General features: G+C 42.1%; 1 protein-coding gene across 1 annotated transcript; it reads right to left on the reverse strand.

The window, feature by feature from the left end:
• Positions 1–192: 192 nt before the first annotated feature.
• On the reverse strand, positions 193–19,780 carry ercc5 (excision repair cross-complementation group 5). The gene is given in 16 exon segments (XM_085772918.1): positions 193–864; positions 2,817–2,901; positions 3,700–3,900; positions 5,648–5,792; positions 6,462–6,675; positions 7,784–7,903; positions 11,642–11,747; positions 11,826–11,994; positions 13,379–14,266; positions 15,486–15,696; positions 15,786–15,929; positions 16,031–16,091; positions 16,923–17,033; positions 17,876–17,991; positions 18,638–18,813; positions 19,552–19,780. Coding segments are annotated over 16 exon segments (3,507 nt in total). The 5' UTR covers positions 19,640–19,780.
• Positions 19,781–20,078: the final 298 nt, after the last annotated feature.

Genomic DNA, 20,078 nt, shown 5'->3' on the forward strand with positions numbered 1-20,078 from the left:
TTTTCTTTTTTACCACCAAACAGGTAAAAAATAAAACAAACAGTCACATAAATAGTTTACAAAACAAATATTCCATCACACACACGAAGCTCAATTCATAGGTGTTGACAACATGATGCTTTTTTTTTTTACTTTTCTATCATAAATATAAACAACGACGTTGTTCAGGAGTGTGTCACATGTTCATGTTATTTAAGATAATTTATGTTTTTGACGGTTCAGTGTTTTTTCTTTTCCTCACTTCTTCCTCCCTCTTCCTCTTCCTCTTCCTCTTCCTCTTCCTCTCGCTCTCGTGCTTTTTCCTCTTTGGCCTCGTCGGGCGCCATCGAAGACGGATCGGGCCGTGACCATGGCGACCTCACAACCGCCATCGCTGTCGTCACCGGAGCTGCTGCCACTCTGAACCCTCTGAGCTGGACGACTGATATTATTATTATTATTATTAATCTTATTACTATTAATATTATTATTATTAGACTGAGGTGAAGCCGCCACAGTGCAGGACTCTAGGCTGCTGCTGCTGCTGCTGCTGCTCCCGTCCTTCAGAGGAGGAACTGGAGATTCACCGACGACCTCCGACCCCAGAAACCCTCCTCCCACCACAGACCTTCTCCCCTCCTCCTCCTCTCCCTCCTTCTCCTTCTCTCTCTCTCCTTTTCCTTTCTTTGGAGTCTTGTTTGCATCCTTCTCTCCTCCTCTCTTAGATTTGACAGGTGAGTGTTTCTCCTCCTCCTCCTCCTCCTCCTCTTCGCTCTCCCTCTCCTTCCTCTTCATGCAGGTGACGGCTCGGCGGAGTCGCTGGCTGCGGATCGCCTGCTTCTCCTGCTGCGCCAGGCGGAAGAACGAGTCGATCCTCAGCTGAGTCTGAACCCAAACGGAGACAGAGAGAGAGAAGATGTGTAGAATCAAAACATACGACGAGACGACAAAGTGATTTTATTCATTTCTACTCAGGGAGGCCGAGTTCACCTTAACCTCATTGTTATACGAGCTCAGAGATGATGCCTTCACTGACCCCAAGTCAGTGTTGTTGAGTATTGTCACTGGATTTGTTGGTGCAGCTACATCTTTCAATGGCAGAAAATGCTTTAAAATGAGTTTTTCCTTAGTGTTAGGTCACTTTTATCCAACTATTTTGGTCATAAAGATCTATTATTTATTTTTCTCCAACTACTCCGACAGCTTAGAGCTTTCAAACAGTCCTGTATTGAATTTGCCTGGGGCGCGTGAACGTCAGAGCGCAATACAGGACTGTTCAGGCTGTAAAAATGTCCTAAATGAGGTCGTTTCGAGTAAACTCTGGACTATATCCCTTCAGGACGAGCAGTGTGGAGGAATATTAAATGGTTTTTGTGTAGTTTTATGGACGTCGGGCGCTATTAATCTCATGTAAAGTTTTCGTTGGACTACGAACCGGCCTCCCGGGTCTCCAGATGCACTTTGAGGAATAAAAAACTACTCCAGTAGTAGTATTCATCAGCATGAGGGTGACATTTTTTTTGTGGCATTTTGGTGAACTATTCCCTTAACCTCATCATGCGAGCTCAGAGATGATGCCTTCACTGACCCCAAGTCAGTGTTGTTGAGTATTGTCACTGGATTTGTTGGTGCAGCTACATCTTTCAATGGCAGAAAATACTTTATAATTAGTTTTTCCTTAGTGTTAGGTCACTTTAATCCATCTGTGTTGGTCATAAAAATATTTCTGGCCAACTACTCTGACAACGGTTTATTCAAATGTCTTAGAGCTTATTTACTATCTTAGTTCTTTACTTGTAGTTTACTTTAAGTGTGGGCAGTCCAGTGACTCAACCCGTTCAGTCCTACTCTGTCAGACTCTTACTTACTTTGTACTAAAATCAACACTGCCAGTTTGTTGTATATACTTTTGTACATTACATTTTATTTGCTATTGCTATTTTATGATGTATAGTTTGTTCTTTATATTCTTATCCTATATGTTGTTATCGTCACTGTGTGTAATGCTGCTGCAGCTGCACTGTAATTTCCCAGCTTGGGATCTGTCTATCTATCTGTCTATCTATCTGTCTATCTATCTGTCTATCTATCTATCTATCTATCTATCTATCTATCTATCTATCTATCTATCTATCTATCTATCTATCTATCTATCTATCTATCTATCTGTCTATCTGTCTATCTATCTATCTATCTATCTATCTATCTATCTATCTATCTATCTATCTATCTGCTCTCACCATCACATGAACCCAAAAAAAGCTTAAAAAACTTTGACTGTTAGAACTTCTTTTGACTAATTTCACAATTTAATTTCAATTAATTTTACACATAACATCACACTAATTAATAATCCCATTCGGTTGCTGACTGTTCTTCTTAATGCAGATATGAGGATATACAGAAATGTAATTTAGGACATTTTTACAGCCTAAACAGTCCTGTATTGAATTTGCCTGGGGCGCGTGAACGTCAGAGCGCAATACAGGACTTTTCAGGCTTCAAAAATGTCCTAAATAAGGTCGTTTCGAGTAAACTCTGGACTATATCCCTTCAGGACACTTGGATTGCAGCGGACGAGTGTGGAGGAATATTAAATGGTTTTTGTGTAGTTTTATGGACTTTTTGTGCCGGGCGCTAATGACTCTTATATAAGGATTTCGTTGGACTATGAACTGGTCTCCCGGGTCTCCAGATGCTTTTTGAGGAATAAAAAACTACTCCAGAGTATTCATCAGCATGAGGGTAAGGAATTTCATTTTTTGGTGAACTATTCCTTTAATGTCATTGAGTTTTTTTCCCAGTTTATTTCCCTGGGGTCTCTCCCAGTTAGTTACCTGCTGTGAGTTGAGCTGCTTCATCACCGGCTGCAGAGTCTCCTCCGTCCTCCGGCTGCTCCATCCAAAACGATTCAGACAGAACGTGAAGCAGCAGCTCAGGAAAGTTCACACAATTTACACACACACACACACAGGGCCGTTGTATAGGGGAGAAAGGTGATGATAACTCTAGGGGCCCAGCGTCCAGTGGGGCCCATAAAAAACCCCAGTAGTCTAATCTTTGTATGACTGATTTATTCTGCGTAAGACCCTGACTAATACTCATAGTACACTGTAAAAACTCAACATCTTTCCAAGAATATTTGTCTTATTTCTTGTCCAAATGTCTCATTTCTAGTCAAAACTAATCTTTTTCCACTTAAAATAAGACTCATTACCTAAAAATTAACTTGTTTTTAGATCATTTTCACTTAAATTCACAATAAATAGAAAAATCTGACAGTGAAAGTAAGTTTTTTGTGCTTGTAATAAGGAAGAAAAACTTGCTCCACTATCAGATTTTTTCTACTTATTCCAAGTGAAAATCTGCTTGAAAGAAGTAAAAAGTGTCTAAAAACAAGCTACTTTTAATATGATGTGTCTTATTTTAAGTAGAATGAGATTTGTTTTGACTAGGAATGACATTTTGACTAGAAATAAGACAAATATTCTTGCTAAGATACTTGAGTTTTTGCAGTGTAATGCTGCATTAGCATCAAAACAAAGAAGGCTAAATAAAAAACGATAATACATACGTACGGTAGTCTAAGAAAAAAAAAGGAAAAGTTAGGGGGAGGGGCCCACTTTAGTATTCTTTAAGGGGGCCCAGAATTCCTAGCAACGGCCCTGCGCACGCACGCACACACACACACACACACACAGAAACAGAGACAAAGGATATTGTTTGATCATGTCGAGCTGCGGCCGTCCCCAGCTGAAGGCGCTGTCCGACTCCTCCACCGCCGGCTCCAGATACGCCTGAGCCACCACCGGGTTGGGGAAGCCCGGCTGCAGCTTGAGTCCTCGCAGTTTCTTCTTCACCTTCGTGTCGCGAGGGTCAGAGGTCAGGCGCTTCTTCTCCTGAGCCTCCAGCCACCATTTACTGGAGGAGAGAAGACATGAACAGACTTTAATAAGCCTTTATTTCTATATTCTTTATTTATAATACTTGTGTATGTAGCTGTATCTAGCTGATGCACTTTATCACTCCTCTCTTCGTTTTATTACTGGAGATGTGTTCCGAACCCATCACTGTGTTCTTTATAATAAGGTTGGCTGGCCATCCTGAAGTGTAAGGAGGGAACAATATTGCATGGTTTTTATTTACAAAGCTTTACTTGAAATTTTACCTGTTTATCTTACCAGCTTAATCTCACTTAGAATTTGTAACTTGCACACTCGTTCACAGGACACCTTGGTTTTACAAATTCCCAGTATCAGGACAGAATTGGGGAAGACCGCCATTCAGTTTTAAGCCCCCCAAAAGTGGAATAACCTACAAAACTGTCTGAAACTGGATCATCTTATTTCCTTAGATAGTTTTAAAAACTTATTATCGAATGTTTTACAACCTGTATGTAATTGTGGATCATGACCTTGTATATTGTATAATTGTGTTTTTGTAATCAGGGCGTCATTGAAAAAGAGAGCTCGCTCTCAATTTACCTTCCCTGAATAAATAAAGGAGAAATGAAAGAAAAAAAATCTGAGCTCTATCTTTTGTTAGATACTACCTGATTAGATGTCTAGATAATTGGTTATACAGGTAATACTCAGAAAATTAGAATATCGTGAAAACGTTCATTCATTTAAGTAATTCAACTTAAAAGGTGAAATGAATATATTATTTAGACTCATAACAGGCATTGCAAGATATTTCAAGCTTTTATTTGTTAGAATTTTGATTATTATGGCTTACAGCTTATGAAAACCCCAAAATCAGAGTCTCAAAAAATTTGAATATCGTGAAAAAGTTCAATGTTGTAGCTCAAATTGTCAGCCAATTAATCCAAAACACCTGCAAAGGGTTCCTGAGCCTTTAAAAGCTCTCTGTCTGGTTCAGTACAGTTCGCAATCATGGGGAAGTGAATGAACTTTTTCACGATATTCTAATTTTCTGAGTATTACCTGTATGTCTCAAAGGAATTTTCAATCGAAAGCAACTGGACTTGGTTATTTGTCTAGGAAGACGTTTCACCTCTCATCCAAGAGGCTTCATCAGTTCATGTACGCATCTGACCAGGCTGGGACTGGTCCAACTATCTGGTGTGAGACCCAGGTATTTAACCTCTTGTGTGGGCGTTCACAAGGCTGATGATCATGTCACTGGTTCCCTTTTTTGCTCCAAGTGCAGTCGTTTGAATGACTGTCTTTGATGGAAAGTTGGTTTCGACTTCGTTAAGTGCCCTATGTCTTCCTAGACAAATAACCAAGTCCAGTTGAAAAAATTCCTTTGAGATACTATATGACCTGGACAAATGAGAATATGCACAGGCTAATTGGTTATATGCTGTTACTTTTACATACTGTATGTTGTTTATGTAGACTATTCATGGATAATTTTTTTATGTTTGTAAATCTTTTTGTTATGCTTTGATTGTGTATTTCTGGTTTGTATTTTTATTGTTACATACTGATCGGACCCCAGGAAGAATAGTTGATGTGTATTACATCAGCTAATGGGGATCCAAATAAGATAAATCAAATCAAACCACAAACCTTTGCTATTTTGTTTACCGTAAATCTCTTATCAAGATTTAAATGCTTCATCACATCAGACTTTTTGTTTTTATTTTGGTTTCAGATGATTGACACATTAATTTACTCCAGACCCTGGATCAAACACTCACCTAAACTGTAGGAGAGGCTCCATCCCCGGCCCCGGGAACTCATTCAGTATCTCCATACCGGTCACATATCCGACCCCTGGCACGCCCTCGGTGTAGTCGCTGCCCAGCAGGTAGGCCAGATTTATCAGCTTGGTCCGGTCCAGGCCTGAGAGAGAGAGGGGGAGAGAAAGAGAGATTACAGATCGACCTAATCTGAAAAGGAACGGCCGAGTCTAGAAGAGACGGACACAGACGGGGGGTCAGTTAATGGACCGTCTGCGGTCAGTTGTGCTGACAGCTCATCAGCCACTAACACCTGTCGCTGATACGTCCAATATTAGCTTATCAGATTCCTGCTGTAATGTGTCACCATTGCACTATTTCAAAACCCTACTCTCCCATTTCAACTGAATAAAAAAACTAAATGGATAAATACGTTGCTCAGAAATAGCTGACAAGAGACTACGGCAGCTCGCAGGGTTCACAGAGAACTTATGAACAAACTCATTAAATGACAGCGATACTGTTTCCAGCAGTTTACTGAGTGGTTACTAGATTTAATAGATCTGATTGGAAATAGGCTGTAATGTCCAGAAACTAATAAAGTTGATTTGATTTTGATTTTAAAAAGCTCACAAACTTATTTTTCTGGATTTATTTTGCATAAAAACAGAGAAACAAAGTCGATTTAACACATGGAAAAGACATTTTTTTTGTTCCTTCAACTCTTATTGGTGCTATTATATGGAAACATGGTAAAAAGGACAATAGGAAATCAACTGATGATTGATTGATTGATTGATTGATTGATTGATTGACTGACTGCAGCACTGACCCAGTTGGTTCTGCAGGTCACTGAACTGGTAGTGTTCGACGTATTTGTTCTGGTTGAAGAAGTTTCTGTAGACGTGTCGGCCTCCGAACAGCCACACGTCCGAGTCGTCTGTGATCGTCCCGTGGGTCTGGTCGGCCCGGTCGAGCGCCGCACACTGAGCCTCGGCCTCCATCGGCGCCACCAGGAACGGCACGCCGAACAGACGCAGCAGCTCCTGGTTCCCCAGAGGAAAACATTTGATAACATTCAATATAATTATCCAGGGTGTGTACTTTGTTAAAGATACAGACACGATTTATTTAGATTTAAAAACATTTAGATTGTGCTTTTAAAGGGATAGTTCAACATTTTGGCAAATTGGCCCATTGCCATAATCCCTATAGACATAGCAGTAGGTTTGTTACCTTTAATTGTCGATGCAAGCTATTTTTAGAACAGCAGAACAGAGCCGTGAGCTGCTCAGAGCTACGCTACGGAGGCTCATGGGATTTCTTGGTTTCGCTCGTCAAACTCATCAAATACACAATCCAACAACTCCAAAACGCTCTGGTGGACAAGTTGTGACCTGCACATTCACCACGCTATGAGATAATAACACAACGTTACCACACAGAGTTGTTTTAGAGGGAAATTCATGCAAAACCGCTGATATGAGTTGCGTTCAGGGACAGTTTTTCAGCAAGCAGACTCTGTATTTCCCTCTAAAACAACTCTGTGTGGTAACGTTGTGTTATTATCTCATAGCGTGGTGAATGTGCAGGTCACAACTTGTCCACCAGAGCGTTTTGGAGTTGTTGGATTGTGTATTTGATGAGTTTGATGATGAGGGAAACCAAGAAATCCCATGAGCCTCCCTCTGTAGCGTAGCTCTGAACAGCTCACGGCTCTGCTCCGCCGTTCTAAAAATAGCTTGCACCGACAATTAAAGGTAACAAACCTACTGTACTCCTACGACTGACTACTTTGCCAAAATGTTGAACAACTATCCCTTTAAAACCTGCAGCAGTAAACCTGTGGTTGTTTTGGCCCAGTTAATGTAATTAAAAATAAAATCCTTTCCTGTCATCAGACTCTGACTAATTCTCCTGGTGATTTTACGCCGGAGAAACGATGACGGTGTGTGGGAGTGAATTCACGTCATAGTTCTTGGAAGTTTTTGGCACGAGACGCCACAAAGAAACTTATCCTGGTCTCACACCTGCTCCGGGTCGTCAGTCATCTATCTCTTGGCCCAGCAACAGTGTGTAACAGTGTGTGTGTGTGTGTGTGTGTGTGTGTGTGTGTGCAGTGCATGCTGGTGTGTGTTGGTCTCTCTGCTTCACCTGACTCTCCAGGTACATCTGTCCCGTCACGGAGTTGGCCATCCGCTCCTGCTGCTGCTTCTGCTCCCTCAGGTTGGTCTGCTCCACCTGCAGGGAGCTCTCCAGAGCCTCCAGCTCCTCCTGCACACACACACACACACACACACACACACACACACACACACACACACAGATAGAGATAAGATAGAAGGACGGAGGGAACAGATTGGTTTAATTGGGTCAAAAAGGAAGGAAGAAGTAAGGACGAAGGGAAGGAAGGAAGGAAGGAAGGAAGAAAGGAAGGAAGGAAGGAATGAAGGACAAAGGGAAAGATGGGAGGAAAGAAGGAAGGGGAAAAGGAAGGTAAGATAGAAGGACGGAGGGAACAGATTGGTTTCATTGGGTCAAAAAGGAAGGAAGAAGTAAGGACGAAGGGAAGGAAGGAAGGAAGGACAAAGGGAAAGATGGAAGGAAGGGAAAAACCAAGGAAAGATAGGAGGGAGGGAACAGATTGGTTTAATTGGGTCAAAAAGGAAGGAAGAAGTAAGGACGAAGGGAAAGAAGGAAGGAAGGAAGGAAGGAAGGAAGGAGGGAAGGAAGGAAGGAAGGACAAAGGGAAAGATGGGAAGAAAGAAGGAAGGGAAAAAGGAAGGTAAGATAGAAGGACGGAGGGAACAGATTGGTTTAATTGGATCAAAAAAGAAGGAAGTAAGGACGAAGGGAAAGAAGGAAGAAAGGAAGGGAGGGAGGGAAAAGGATTGTGGAAAGAAGGAAGGGAAAGGTAAGGAAAGAAAGATGGAGGGAGGGAACAGATTCGTTCAAGGAAGGAAGAAGAAGGATGGAAGAAGGGAAAGAAGGAAGGGAAAAGGGAAGGTAAGATAGAAGGAGGGAGGGAACAGATTGGTTTAATTGGGTCAAAAGGGAAGGAAGAAAGGAAGGGAGGGAAAAGGATTGTGGAAAGAAGGAAGGGAAAATGGAAGGAAAGAAAGATGGAGGGAGGGAACAGCTTCGAGGAAGGATTCAAGGAAGGAAGGAGGGAAGAAGGGAAAGAAGGGAAGAAACAGATCAGGTCAATCAATCATCGATCAATTGGATCAAAAGAGGAAGAAAGTCAGGACAAAGGGAGGGAAGGAAGGGAATAAGGATTGTGGAAAGAGGGAAGGGAAAAGGGAAGGAAAGAAAGATGGAGGGAGGGAACAGATTCGTTCAAGGAAGGAAGAAGAAGGATGGAAGAAGGGAAAGAAGGAAGGGAAAAAGGAAGGAAAGAAAGATGGAGGGAGGGAACAGATCAAGTCAATTGGATCAAAAGAGGAAGGAAGGACGAAGGGGAAAAAGGAAGGAAGGAAAGAAGGAAGGGAATAAGGATTGTGGAAAGAAGGAAGGGAGAAAGGAAGGAAAGAAAGATGGAGGGAGGGAGGGAACAGATTCGTTCAAAGAAGAAAGAAGAAAGAAGGAAGAAGGGAAAAAGGAAGGAAAGAAAGATGGAGGGAGGGAACAGATCAAGTCAACTGGATCAAAAGAGGAAGGAAGGAAGGAAGGACGAAGGGGAGAAAGGAAGGAAGGAAAGAAGGAAGGGAATAAGGATTGTGGAAAGAAGGAAGGGAGAAAGGAAGGAAAGAAAGATGGAGGGAGGGAGGGAACAGATTCGTTCAAAGAAGAAAGAAGAAAGAAGGAAGAAGGGAAAAAGGAAGGAAAGAAAGATGGAGGGAGGGAACAGATTCGTTCAAGGAAGGAAGAAGAAGGGAAAGAAGGAAGGGAAAAAGAAAGGACAGAAAGACAGAGGGAGGGAACAGATCAAGTCAATTGGATCAAAAGAGGAAGGAAGGAAGGAAGGATGAAGGGGAAAAAGGAAGGAAGGAAAGAAGGAAGGAAGGGAATAAGGATTGTGGAAAGAAGGAAGGGAGAAAGGAAGGAAAGAAAGATGGAGGGAGGGAGGGAACAGATTCGTTCAAAGAAGAAAGAAGGAAGAGAGGGAAAAATGATTGTGGAAAGAAGGAAGGGAAAAGGGAAGGAAAGAAAGATGGAGGGAGGGAACAGATTCGTTCAAGGAAGGAAGAAGAAAGAAGGAAGAAGGGAAAGAAGGAAGGGAAAAGGATTGTGGAAAGAAGGAAGGGAAAAGGGAAGGAAAGAAAGACGGAGGGAGGGAGGGAACAGATCAAGTCAATTGGATCAAAAGAGGAAGGAAGGAAGGAAGGACGAAGGGGAAAAAGGAAGGAAGGAAAGAAGGAAGGGAATAAGGATTTTGGAAAGAAGGAAGGGAGAAAGGAGGAATGGAGGAAGGGAACAGATTGGGTGAATTTGAGGCAACAGGAGGTTTAAACCCGTCGACCTTTCCTGCCGCTCCACGTTACGTGAAGTGTAAACAGGAGTTAATAACAGACTCTTTGTTTGTTCTGACGAAGCTTCTGTGAAAGTTCACAGACACTTTGGTGACACAACGATCACATCAGACCGATAAACCGGTGGGTTCGTACGATCTGACTGGAGACACAGACAGATGTGTGTTTGTGCATTTTACCTAACAGCGTTACACAATCTGGCCGTCATTGTGTAACACGTCTGACTCGGTGAAGCTGTGGTGAACTGACCCTTTACATTCAGACCAGACGTCACAGCTGAAACCTCAGACATTTACACAACAACTGTAGGTAGAGCTGCGACTGATTTTTTTTTTTTACCATAAAGGAATCTGGAAATTATTTAAAATCCTTAGTTGAATAATTTCAGTTTATTTTTACATTACACAAAGAAACACAGCAGTTTAAAGGGATAGTTCAACATATTGGCAATTTGGCCCATTGCCATAATCCCTATAGTCATAGCAGTAGGTTCGTTACCTTTATTTAATTGTCGGTGCAAGCTATTTTTTTATTTAACGGCGGAGCAGAGCCGTGAGCTGCTCAGAGCTACGCTACGGAGGCTCATTATGGGATTTCTTGGTTTCCCTCATCATCAAACTCATCAAATACACAATCCAACAACTCCACAACGCTCTGGTGGACAAGTTGTGAGCTGCACATTCACCACGCTATGAGATAATAACAGAACGTTACCAGACAGAGTTGTTTTAGAGGGAAATTCATGCAAAACCGCTGATGCGCGTTCCCGTCGGGGGCAGTTTTTCAGCAAGCAGTCTCTGCATTTACCTCTAAAACAACTCTGTCTGGTAACGTTGTGTTATTATCTCATAGCGTGGTGAATGTGCAGGTCACAACTTGTCCACCAGAGCGTTTTGGAGTTGTTGGATTGTTTATTTGATGAGGGAAACCAAGAAATCCCATGAGCCTCTGTAGCGTAGCTCTGAGCAGCTCGTGGCTCTGCTCCGCTGTTCGAAAAATAGCCTGCACTGACAATTCAAGGTATCAAAACTACTGCTAAAACTATAGGGATTATGGCAATGGGACAATTTGCCAAAATGTTGAACTATCCCTTTAAGAGGAAAAATTGTTTACAGATTACCTAAATATATGCCATAATTAAAGGTACAGTATGTAAGAAATCTAAAGCAACTGGCCGTAAAATCCTCCTAATATGTCACAGAGACTCAGGAATAATGTTCATATAACATGAACTCACCAACAACAATAGCACAGCCAGAGTATTCACATTAAAAATCTTTTTTTGCAGACTGCAAATCATGTTTATGTTTTGAATTTACGTGTTGGCATGTTGCGCCACCTAGCCCTCTCTCCCAGTCACGGCGGCGTCAGTGGCGTTTCAGCCTCAGTCTGCTTCCACTGAGCTGCTGCTACGACTGGGAGGAAAAACCAGATCATTGTGTTTTGAATTTGACTGCAGTAACCGTTTTTGGCCACATTCTTCCATATGGCACCTTTAATCAACTCACTGTCAATCGATTAATGTGATAGAAGTACTGACCATGTCCATGTGTTCCCATTCATTGACAGCTGGAGAAGAGCTCGACTCTGTCGCCTCCTTCAGCTCGTTCTCGTCGCTCTGCGTCTCCGTCTCGTCGTCTTCAGATCTCAGAGCAGCAGCAGCAGCAGCAGCAGCAGCAGCAGCAGCAGCAGCAGCAGCAGCAGCAGCAGCAGCAGCAGCAGCAGCAGCAGCAGCAGCGGCCGGACCCTCGGTCGAACTCTCCTCTGGTTTATCCTCCGTCTTCGTCTGGTCTCTGTCGACTCCAGCTGCTCGTCCTTCCTCTCTTACTATCACGGGTGAATCATCTGCATCCTCCTCTTTAAATTCTTCCTCTGAAACCTCGATGAAGCTCTCTGAGGGAACACGCAGCGCAACTCGTTAACATCGACTTTCTAAGAGCGATTCACTATTTTTAAATCTATAGTGCGTCTAGTAACTTCTGTCGATCCCTAGAGAAATCCTGCATAATTACAAAACCCCTTAATTGTTGTTGTTTCACATTGCTGTTGCAGTTTATTTGACATGAAGTAATAAAGTGGAGACGCACCTCCTTACTTATTTACAACCCCTAGGGTCACCTGATGCAGTCAGGTGTGATCAACCAAAGGTGTGAACAATAACAACCTAATCAGAGGAAATATAAGTTCATACATGTTCATGTCATTCAGATTCATTGGTTCATCAGTACAGTATGTATAAGCATAGGAAAATACATGCAGAGATACAATACAAGAGGGTACAATACAATGCAAAAATAACAGAATACCAATATACACAATTGATTAGTAAATATTTAAGAGAATTTGTGCAGGTGTAAGACCTGAAATACACATAAATCACACACACTCATGTGGTATTAAAGGGAAAAAATAGCTGAGTTTCAACAACACTTTGAACATTTTTTCCCTTTAATACCACATGAGTGTGTGTGTGATTTATGTGTATTTCAGGTCTTACACCTGCACAAATTCTCTTAAACATTTCCTAATCAGTTGTGTATATTGGTATTCTGTTATTTTTGCATTGTATTGTACCCTCTTGTATTGTATCTCTGCATGTATTTTCCTGTGCTTATACATACTGTACTGATGCACCAATGAATCTGAATGACATGAACATGCATCAACTTATGTTTCCTCTGATTAGGTTGTTATTGTTCACACCTTTGGTTGATCACACCTATCTGCATCAGGTGACCCTAGGGGTTGTAAATAAATAAAGAGGTGCGTCTCCATTTTATTACTTAATGTCTAATAAAGGGCAGGTGCCCGAAACGTCACGTTTATTAAATTTTCAAGGAGCAGCTTCTGGTGTGCGGACTCAGACCCAGTATTACATACTTTCTTTGGGATGTGCGTGCCGTTTGTACCTGTTGCAGTTTATTTAAAACCATAAATAAAAAAAGCAGATGACGTGTTTACAGCAAATGCATTACCTGTTGGTTTGTTTTGTTAATTTTAGTTGGTCCATATGACATAAATTATCCCACTTAGTACTACATCACTTTGAATATTAAGTGTGAATCAACTGCAGGCTGCACCTTTAGCTGAATTTGGTACCATTTCATACTCAAAACCATAGATGGGTAAAAACATGCCAGGGTCGGATCATGATTAGACAGATTAGAAAAAATGAAATAAGTTTGTAATAGGTGTGTAAATGGTCAATAATCAATATTATTGGTAGTAATAATAGAGGGCCCCGTGGAGGCTTGGGCCGGTGTGAATGTGATTTTACCTTCTGATTCGCTCCGTTCGCCGTCGTCTGTCTTCACATCGTCTCCGTTTGTTTCCTCTGGAGCTTCACTGGACGCGTTCGGAGCAGAATCCTGTGGTTGAACCGGATCCTCTCTGTTTCTGATCGGTGTTTCTCTTCTCTCCTTCGCCTGCTCTCTACTTCCTGCCCTCACATCTTCTGTCATTCGTCTTTTCTTTGTCTCCTCTTCTGACATCGTCTCTCTCTCCGGAGGTTGTTGTTCCTGCTGCTGCTGCACTGCCATGTGAAGAGCTTTATTCCTCTGACCAATCACCTCCTCCATCTCGTCTTCAGAGCTACTGACCATCAAACCGTCTTTCTCGTGCGCAGATGTTTTATTCGGTGAAGACTTTGCATCATCCGGTCGTCTGGTCTCTTCCTCTGAGCTGCTGATGACGACCGGTGGTGCAGGGTGATGGACGTCCGCCTGCAGTGTGACAGACGAGCTGCTGATTGGAGCCTCTTCCTCCTCCTCCTGGGCCAACACCTGCTGGATTGCCATCAGTGTACGAGGAGAAACTCTCCCGTCCTTCTCATCCAGCTTCTCTTCGTCTGAGCTGTCGTTCATCGCAGCCTGGATGGCCTTGAGCGTACGGGGAGAAGGTGGTGATGACGTGTCTCCATGAGAAGGTTTAGATGCTGAGGGTTTGGCCTCCTCTGGGGAAGGACCCACCTTCTCCTTCTCCTTCTCCTTCTCCTTCTCCTTCTCCTTCTCCTTCTCCTTCTCTTTCTTCTCCTCTTCCTCACTAATAGTTTTCCACAGCGGCTCAGGTCTGTCCGCCGCCCGTCTTCTGCAGCCTGACAGGGAGCTGCCAGCCCAGGGAGCAGCTGCAGGCCGGTCCTCTGGGACAGGTTTACTCTTAGCGGAGCCTGAGTGAGAAAGGTTTTTACAAATCATGCAGTCTTTAAAGGGATAGTTCAACATTTTGGCAAATTTGCTATTGCCATAATCCCTGTTCCTTCTATTGATTGGTGCACGTTGTTGTGAGATTAGCGGGGCAGAGACGTGAGCTGCTCAGTGAACACAACAGAGGTAAACGGTACAGGTTCCCTGTCCCTCATCAAACTCATCAAATACACAATCCAACAACTCCACAACGCTCTGGTGGACAAGTTGTGACCTGCACATTCACCACGCTATGACATAATCATGTAACATTAAGAGACAGAGTTGTTTTCGAGGCAAATGCAGCCGGAACTACATTCAGACACGGCTGCTGGGCGGAGGGATTTCAAAAGTGCAAAGTAGTTCCAAGTATTTGCTTCATGTGTTGTAATGTTACATAATTATACACAATTATTTCATAGCGTGGAGAATGTGCAGGTCACAACTTGTCCACCAGAGCGTTGTGGAGTTGTTGGATTGTGTATTTGATGAGTTTGATGAGGGACAGGGGACCTGTACCATTCACCTTCATTGTGTTCACTGAGCAGCTCATGTCTCTGCCCCGCTGATCTCAAAACAACATGCACCGATAATTAAAGGGACAACGAGGAGTTTCTATTCAGTTATAAAAAAGTCTCATATTAATGTGGATGAATCTACGTTACCACTTGTTAATGGCTCCATTTTCGATAAATATATTGTTCTGTCTCTATCGTTATTTTGTTATTATTAGTGGTGGTGGAAATGCTGGGCGAGCCGACCAGCGTTTCCTTACTTTCGGTTTCGTGGCGAGTCATGAGAATAACGCAGCTGAATCGCCGTTTATGGTCGGAACTATGACGGTATGTGAACCTCTTTGAACCTCTGACTTTAATTCTTGATGAATGAAAACATGAGTCTGTCTTGCGCCGGTCAAAGTATTTCACGGTGCGGAGGCTCATAAATGTAGTGTGAAAACGCTACGCTTTTCCAAAACTCCTCGTTGTCCCTTTAAAGGTAATGAACCTACTGCTATGACTATAGGGATTATGGTGATAGGAGAATTTGCCAAAATGTGTTTAATTTATAGATAAACTCTGGTCTATACAGATTTAAACGAACCAAAGACACAACTACTGTTCTACTTTATTGTTTCCTGTGTGATGATGCAGTTGAGTTGTGACTATGATAAATCAGAGCAGGTTCACTTCACACACATCTCACCTTTAATGAGGATGTAGTGGGAGTTGTCTTCTGAAACCAGGCGACGTGACTCGACGCTGTGGTCCTTCTCGTCCCCGTCCTGCTGGTACAGCTGTGGGGCGCTGCCGGCGCTGCGCTGGCTCATCTCTTTCTCCACGCTCTCCAGTCGCTGGTTCAGCTTGTTCCTCTGCAGCAGGCCGGCCAGCTGGTACTGGGAGAAGTCTCCCGAGAGCTACGAGGGAGCGGAGAGGAGTCAGGAGGAGTCAGGAGGAGCTGAGAGGAGATGGGTGAGTGTTTGTGTGAGTTGTTTTGGATCTTCACCTCTGGAGGTTTCTGGTACATGGTCCGACGTCTTTTGCAAAACTCTTTCATGTCTTTGAGAATCTCGTGTTTCATTTCCGGGGGCAGGCAGGCAAACTCCTCCGAGTTGATGTCCACTGAGTTGGGATTATCATACAGCTCCTCCTGAAACACAGTCACCTGTTATCAAACTGGGCGTTTACACAAAGACAGACTGAGTGACAAAAATATACTGTAATGATAATGTGACGATTCTGTTTGTTTACCTGATAGACATCAAAACTGTCCATCTCCTCCTCCGAGTCTTTCTCTTCCTCCTCCTCTGAGCTGCAAAATGATAAAAGTATCAGTTTACAGGTGAAATAATACTGAATAAAGCAGAACATTTTGTTAAAGGGAGAGTTCAACATTTTGGCAAATTGGCCCTTTGCCATAATCCCTATAGTTTTAGGAGTAAGTTCATTACTTTTAATTGTCGGTGCAAGCTATTTTTAGAACGGCGGAGCAGAGCCGCGAGCTGCTCAGAGCTACGCTACTGAGGCTAGTGGAATTTCTTGGTTTCCCTCATCAAACTCATCAAATACACAATCCAACAACTCCACAACGCTCTGGTGGACAAGTTGTGACCTGCACATTCACCACGCTATGAGATAATAACACAACGTTACCACACAGAGTTGTTTTAGAGGGAAATTCAGAGACTGCTTGATGAAAAACTGCCCCCGACAGAAACACGCATCAGCGGTTTTGCATGAATTTCCCTCTAAAACAACTCTGTCTGGTAGCGTTCCGTTATTATCTCATAGCGTGGTGAATGTGCAGGTCACAACTTGTCCACCAGAGCGTTGTGGAGTTGTTGGATTGTGTATTTGATGAGTTTGATGAGGGAAACCAAGAAATGAGCCTCCGTAGCGTAGCTCTGAGCAGCTCACGGCTCTGCTCCGCCGCTCTAAAAATAGCTTGCATCGACAATTAAAGGTAACAAACCTACTGCTATGACTATAGGGATTATGGCAATGGGCCAATTTGCCAACATGTTGAACTATCCCTTTAAATTCGCTTGCAAATGTGATGCATGAAAATAAGTATTTAGTTATTTATGAGACATTTGGACTGAATTACTCTACACTTTATCCATGATAACTGGTAACTATTAACCTTTCTGATCTGCTTCTGTCGTTCTCCTCTGCAGGTGGAAGAGCTGGAAGAACGTACATGTCGTCCACCTCACTCCTGGTCACACTGGAGAGGCTCGGCATTGGTTCCTGACTGTGGCCGGGAAAAAACAAGAGGGACACTTGAAGTATTTCAATGTTAGTTTAGTAGAAAATTATGTAAGAGGAGCATTTAAAGCAGAAGTAAGCGATCCGGTCGTTTGGGCTAATGCTGCGTTCCAGGCAGGCTTTTGAAACCGTAAGTTACGGCTTCAAGTCACGACTTACGACTTTGTAGCGTTCCAGGCAACCCACTCGTGTTTCTCCGACCTGTTTTACCTGTGAAAGTCACTATAACGGCCACTCGTAACTTCTGACCCGTGAACTCGTACCAGATCGAACTGGTACGACTTCACAGGTCGGAAAAACACGAGTTACGGGTTGCCTTGAACGCACCATAACGTCTTGTCAGCCGATGGAGTTAGCAGCCCCCGCCCTCGTCATGGATCTATTGGTCCTCGTCCCTACACACACAGCCCTGCATGCCGTTCTCTCTCCTCATTGGATAAAGGTTGTAGGATACGAGAAAAGTTTTCTCCTGGGCTCAGAGCAGAGCAGAGTGACTGACAGACCCGTGTTTCGGTCCAAACACTCTATGTAAGTGATTGCTGTCGGAAGATACAACTATTTAAGACTTATATTAACACAAATATATCGCTTACTTCTGCTTTAAATTGTGATTCTGATTAAACAAGTATTGCGATTCGAATTTTTACCAAGTATTGCGATTTTAAATTTCAATTATTGTGATTTTCTTTCCTTAAACAAGAGCAGGTTGAACCAAACACTTGTGTAATAAAAAAATATCGCTTACTTCTGCTTTAAAGTTTAAACTTTTAATTGCATATGCACAGAGCCACATGTGACACAATGTAATGAAAATGTTACATATCTCACCTGCGATCTCCAAGTGCAGCTTTGATGGCTTGTCTCTTCAGGAACGTCTTGAGGAGCTTCTCATTGGTCTGTTTGGACTCTCGGCTCAACTCCTCCTTCCTCTGCCTCCTCAGAGCCTGCAGGACAGACACGGCCAAAACCACGTTAACTCACATCTAGGGATGTCACGATTACTTGTTTTCACAATTAATCGTGGTATTAAACACCACAATTAATTGATCATAAAGATTCCTAAATACCTTTACTTTCACAAAAATTTGATGTTAGAACCTTATTTGCAGATGTGCGCAAAAATAAAGGTAAATGCTCAGATACTGGTCCATTTAACTAACGTAACATTGAATTGGTAGGAATTTAAATGTTAGCGTGTCATTTTTAATTAAAAAAAAAAGCAAAACAAAACAAAAAATGATTAAAATAAACGCAAATATTTGGTATAGATAAGAATTTATGACCTGAATATCTCAAACATTTCCCCTGGGGATTAAGAATTGGTCATATATTAATAGATACTTGAAATATTGTGTGTAAACAAGGAGTAATGTAATTATTGTTTGACGATATTTGATTTTACACATTCATTAGTGTTGTGAAATTAATTAGTGCAGAATAATCGTGATAATTGTAGTACTGTGATTATTTCTCTGACAATAATCGTACCAAGAAAATGTAAAACTGTGACATCCCTACTCACATCCATCCATCCATCCATCCATCCATCCATATTTTTAACACCGTTTCTCCAGGAACCTCTGGACCTACCAGAGTCTGCCTCTTCAGCAGCGGTGCGTCGCCGTCAAACACAAACACCGGCCGGATTCGGAAGAAGAGCAGCTTACAGACGCGGTTGAAGAGAGTGAGGAGATGGGCGTTCTGGACGTTGTTGCCGTCGCGGTCTCTCACTCCCTTCACGGCCTGGTTCAGCCAGATACTGATGTCTGGAGGCGGCTGGTTAAGGTTAAAGCTCAGGAGGAAAAGTCAGACACATCAATACAGCTCACAAGGAACAACAAACCAAGGCAAAAATTACTTTTAATAAGTTAGTTTTTATCTTAAAACTCAGTTTGACCCTGTGAAATGACCTTATAGTTTGTTTTCTATTGCACTTTACATATGTTCTTCATGGTATTTTAATAATGGTATGTTTTTATTGATCTGTACAGCACTTTGGTTGTTTTTAAAGTGCTCTATAAATAAAGTTTAAGTTGTGTTGTGTTGAGATGACGTAAGAGGACCATCAATTTCTTTTTCTTTTTTTTCAATATTTCTACACTGAGTTGACCACATTATAAAACTTATTCTTAGAAAAATTATAGTTATTTGGTCTTGTGTAGCCAACCTGATAATATCCAATACTTATTTCACATTAATGCTTTAAAAGAAATAATCAACCTTTTCAACAGCTTTCTTTTAATCATGTATGTTAATAACAGATCCAACACCAAAAACAAATTCTACATAAAGCAAAGTAAGTGCAGACTTATTCATTTTGGATTTTAGTGCTTCTTCAGTGCTTCTTTTACTTCATAACAATATTTTTAAAGGAAAATGCATGACTTTTTCCCCCACCAATAGCTTCTATGAGGTGTGACTTCAAATCAATCCTACAAATAGTTTTTGCATATATTGTAAAAGTCTCATAAAACAGAGATGAGCAGGTGGAGGAATGAGGATACCGACAGCCAGGATCTTCCCCTCCAGAGTCTCGGGGTTGATGGGTTTCCCTGTGCTCTCCAGCAGCCGCCACAGCCCCTGCACTCCCATGGCGGCGGGAACTCAAACTCACTCTCACAATAAACAACTGTGAACGTCAAAACCTGAAACACAGGACAAACAGCGACCTGAGCGCAGTTAACCTGAACATTGTCACCGAAACCACTGGAGTGAGTGCAACAACAAAGCGGCTTCTTGTAACAGTAATTTACGTCCGTGAAGAAAATATTCACTACGGTCAAATGGTTCCGTGTTATAGACATTTTTCTTTTCTTTTCTTTCTTTTTTTTAAACTCACAGATAGTTATTTTAATTTATTTTATTTTTTTAATTGGACAAATAGTTATGTACAAACATAAAATAAATGAACGGCTTCTTTTGTAAACCGTATTTATCAGTAATACTAAACTGTTTATGGCATTTTTCCTTTTCACAAGATCGATTTGCTTTTATTTATTTATTTATTTTTTAAATAAATTGTTATGAAAAA

This window comes from Trachurus japonicus, chromosome 3 (assembly GCF_045865225.1).
Source record: "Trachurus japonicus isolate A0001 chromosome 3, Traja_1.0".
In the NCBI taxonomy this organism is placed as follows: Eukaryota; Metazoa; Chordata; class Actinopteri; order Carangiformes; family Carangidae; genus Trachurus; species Trachurus japonicus.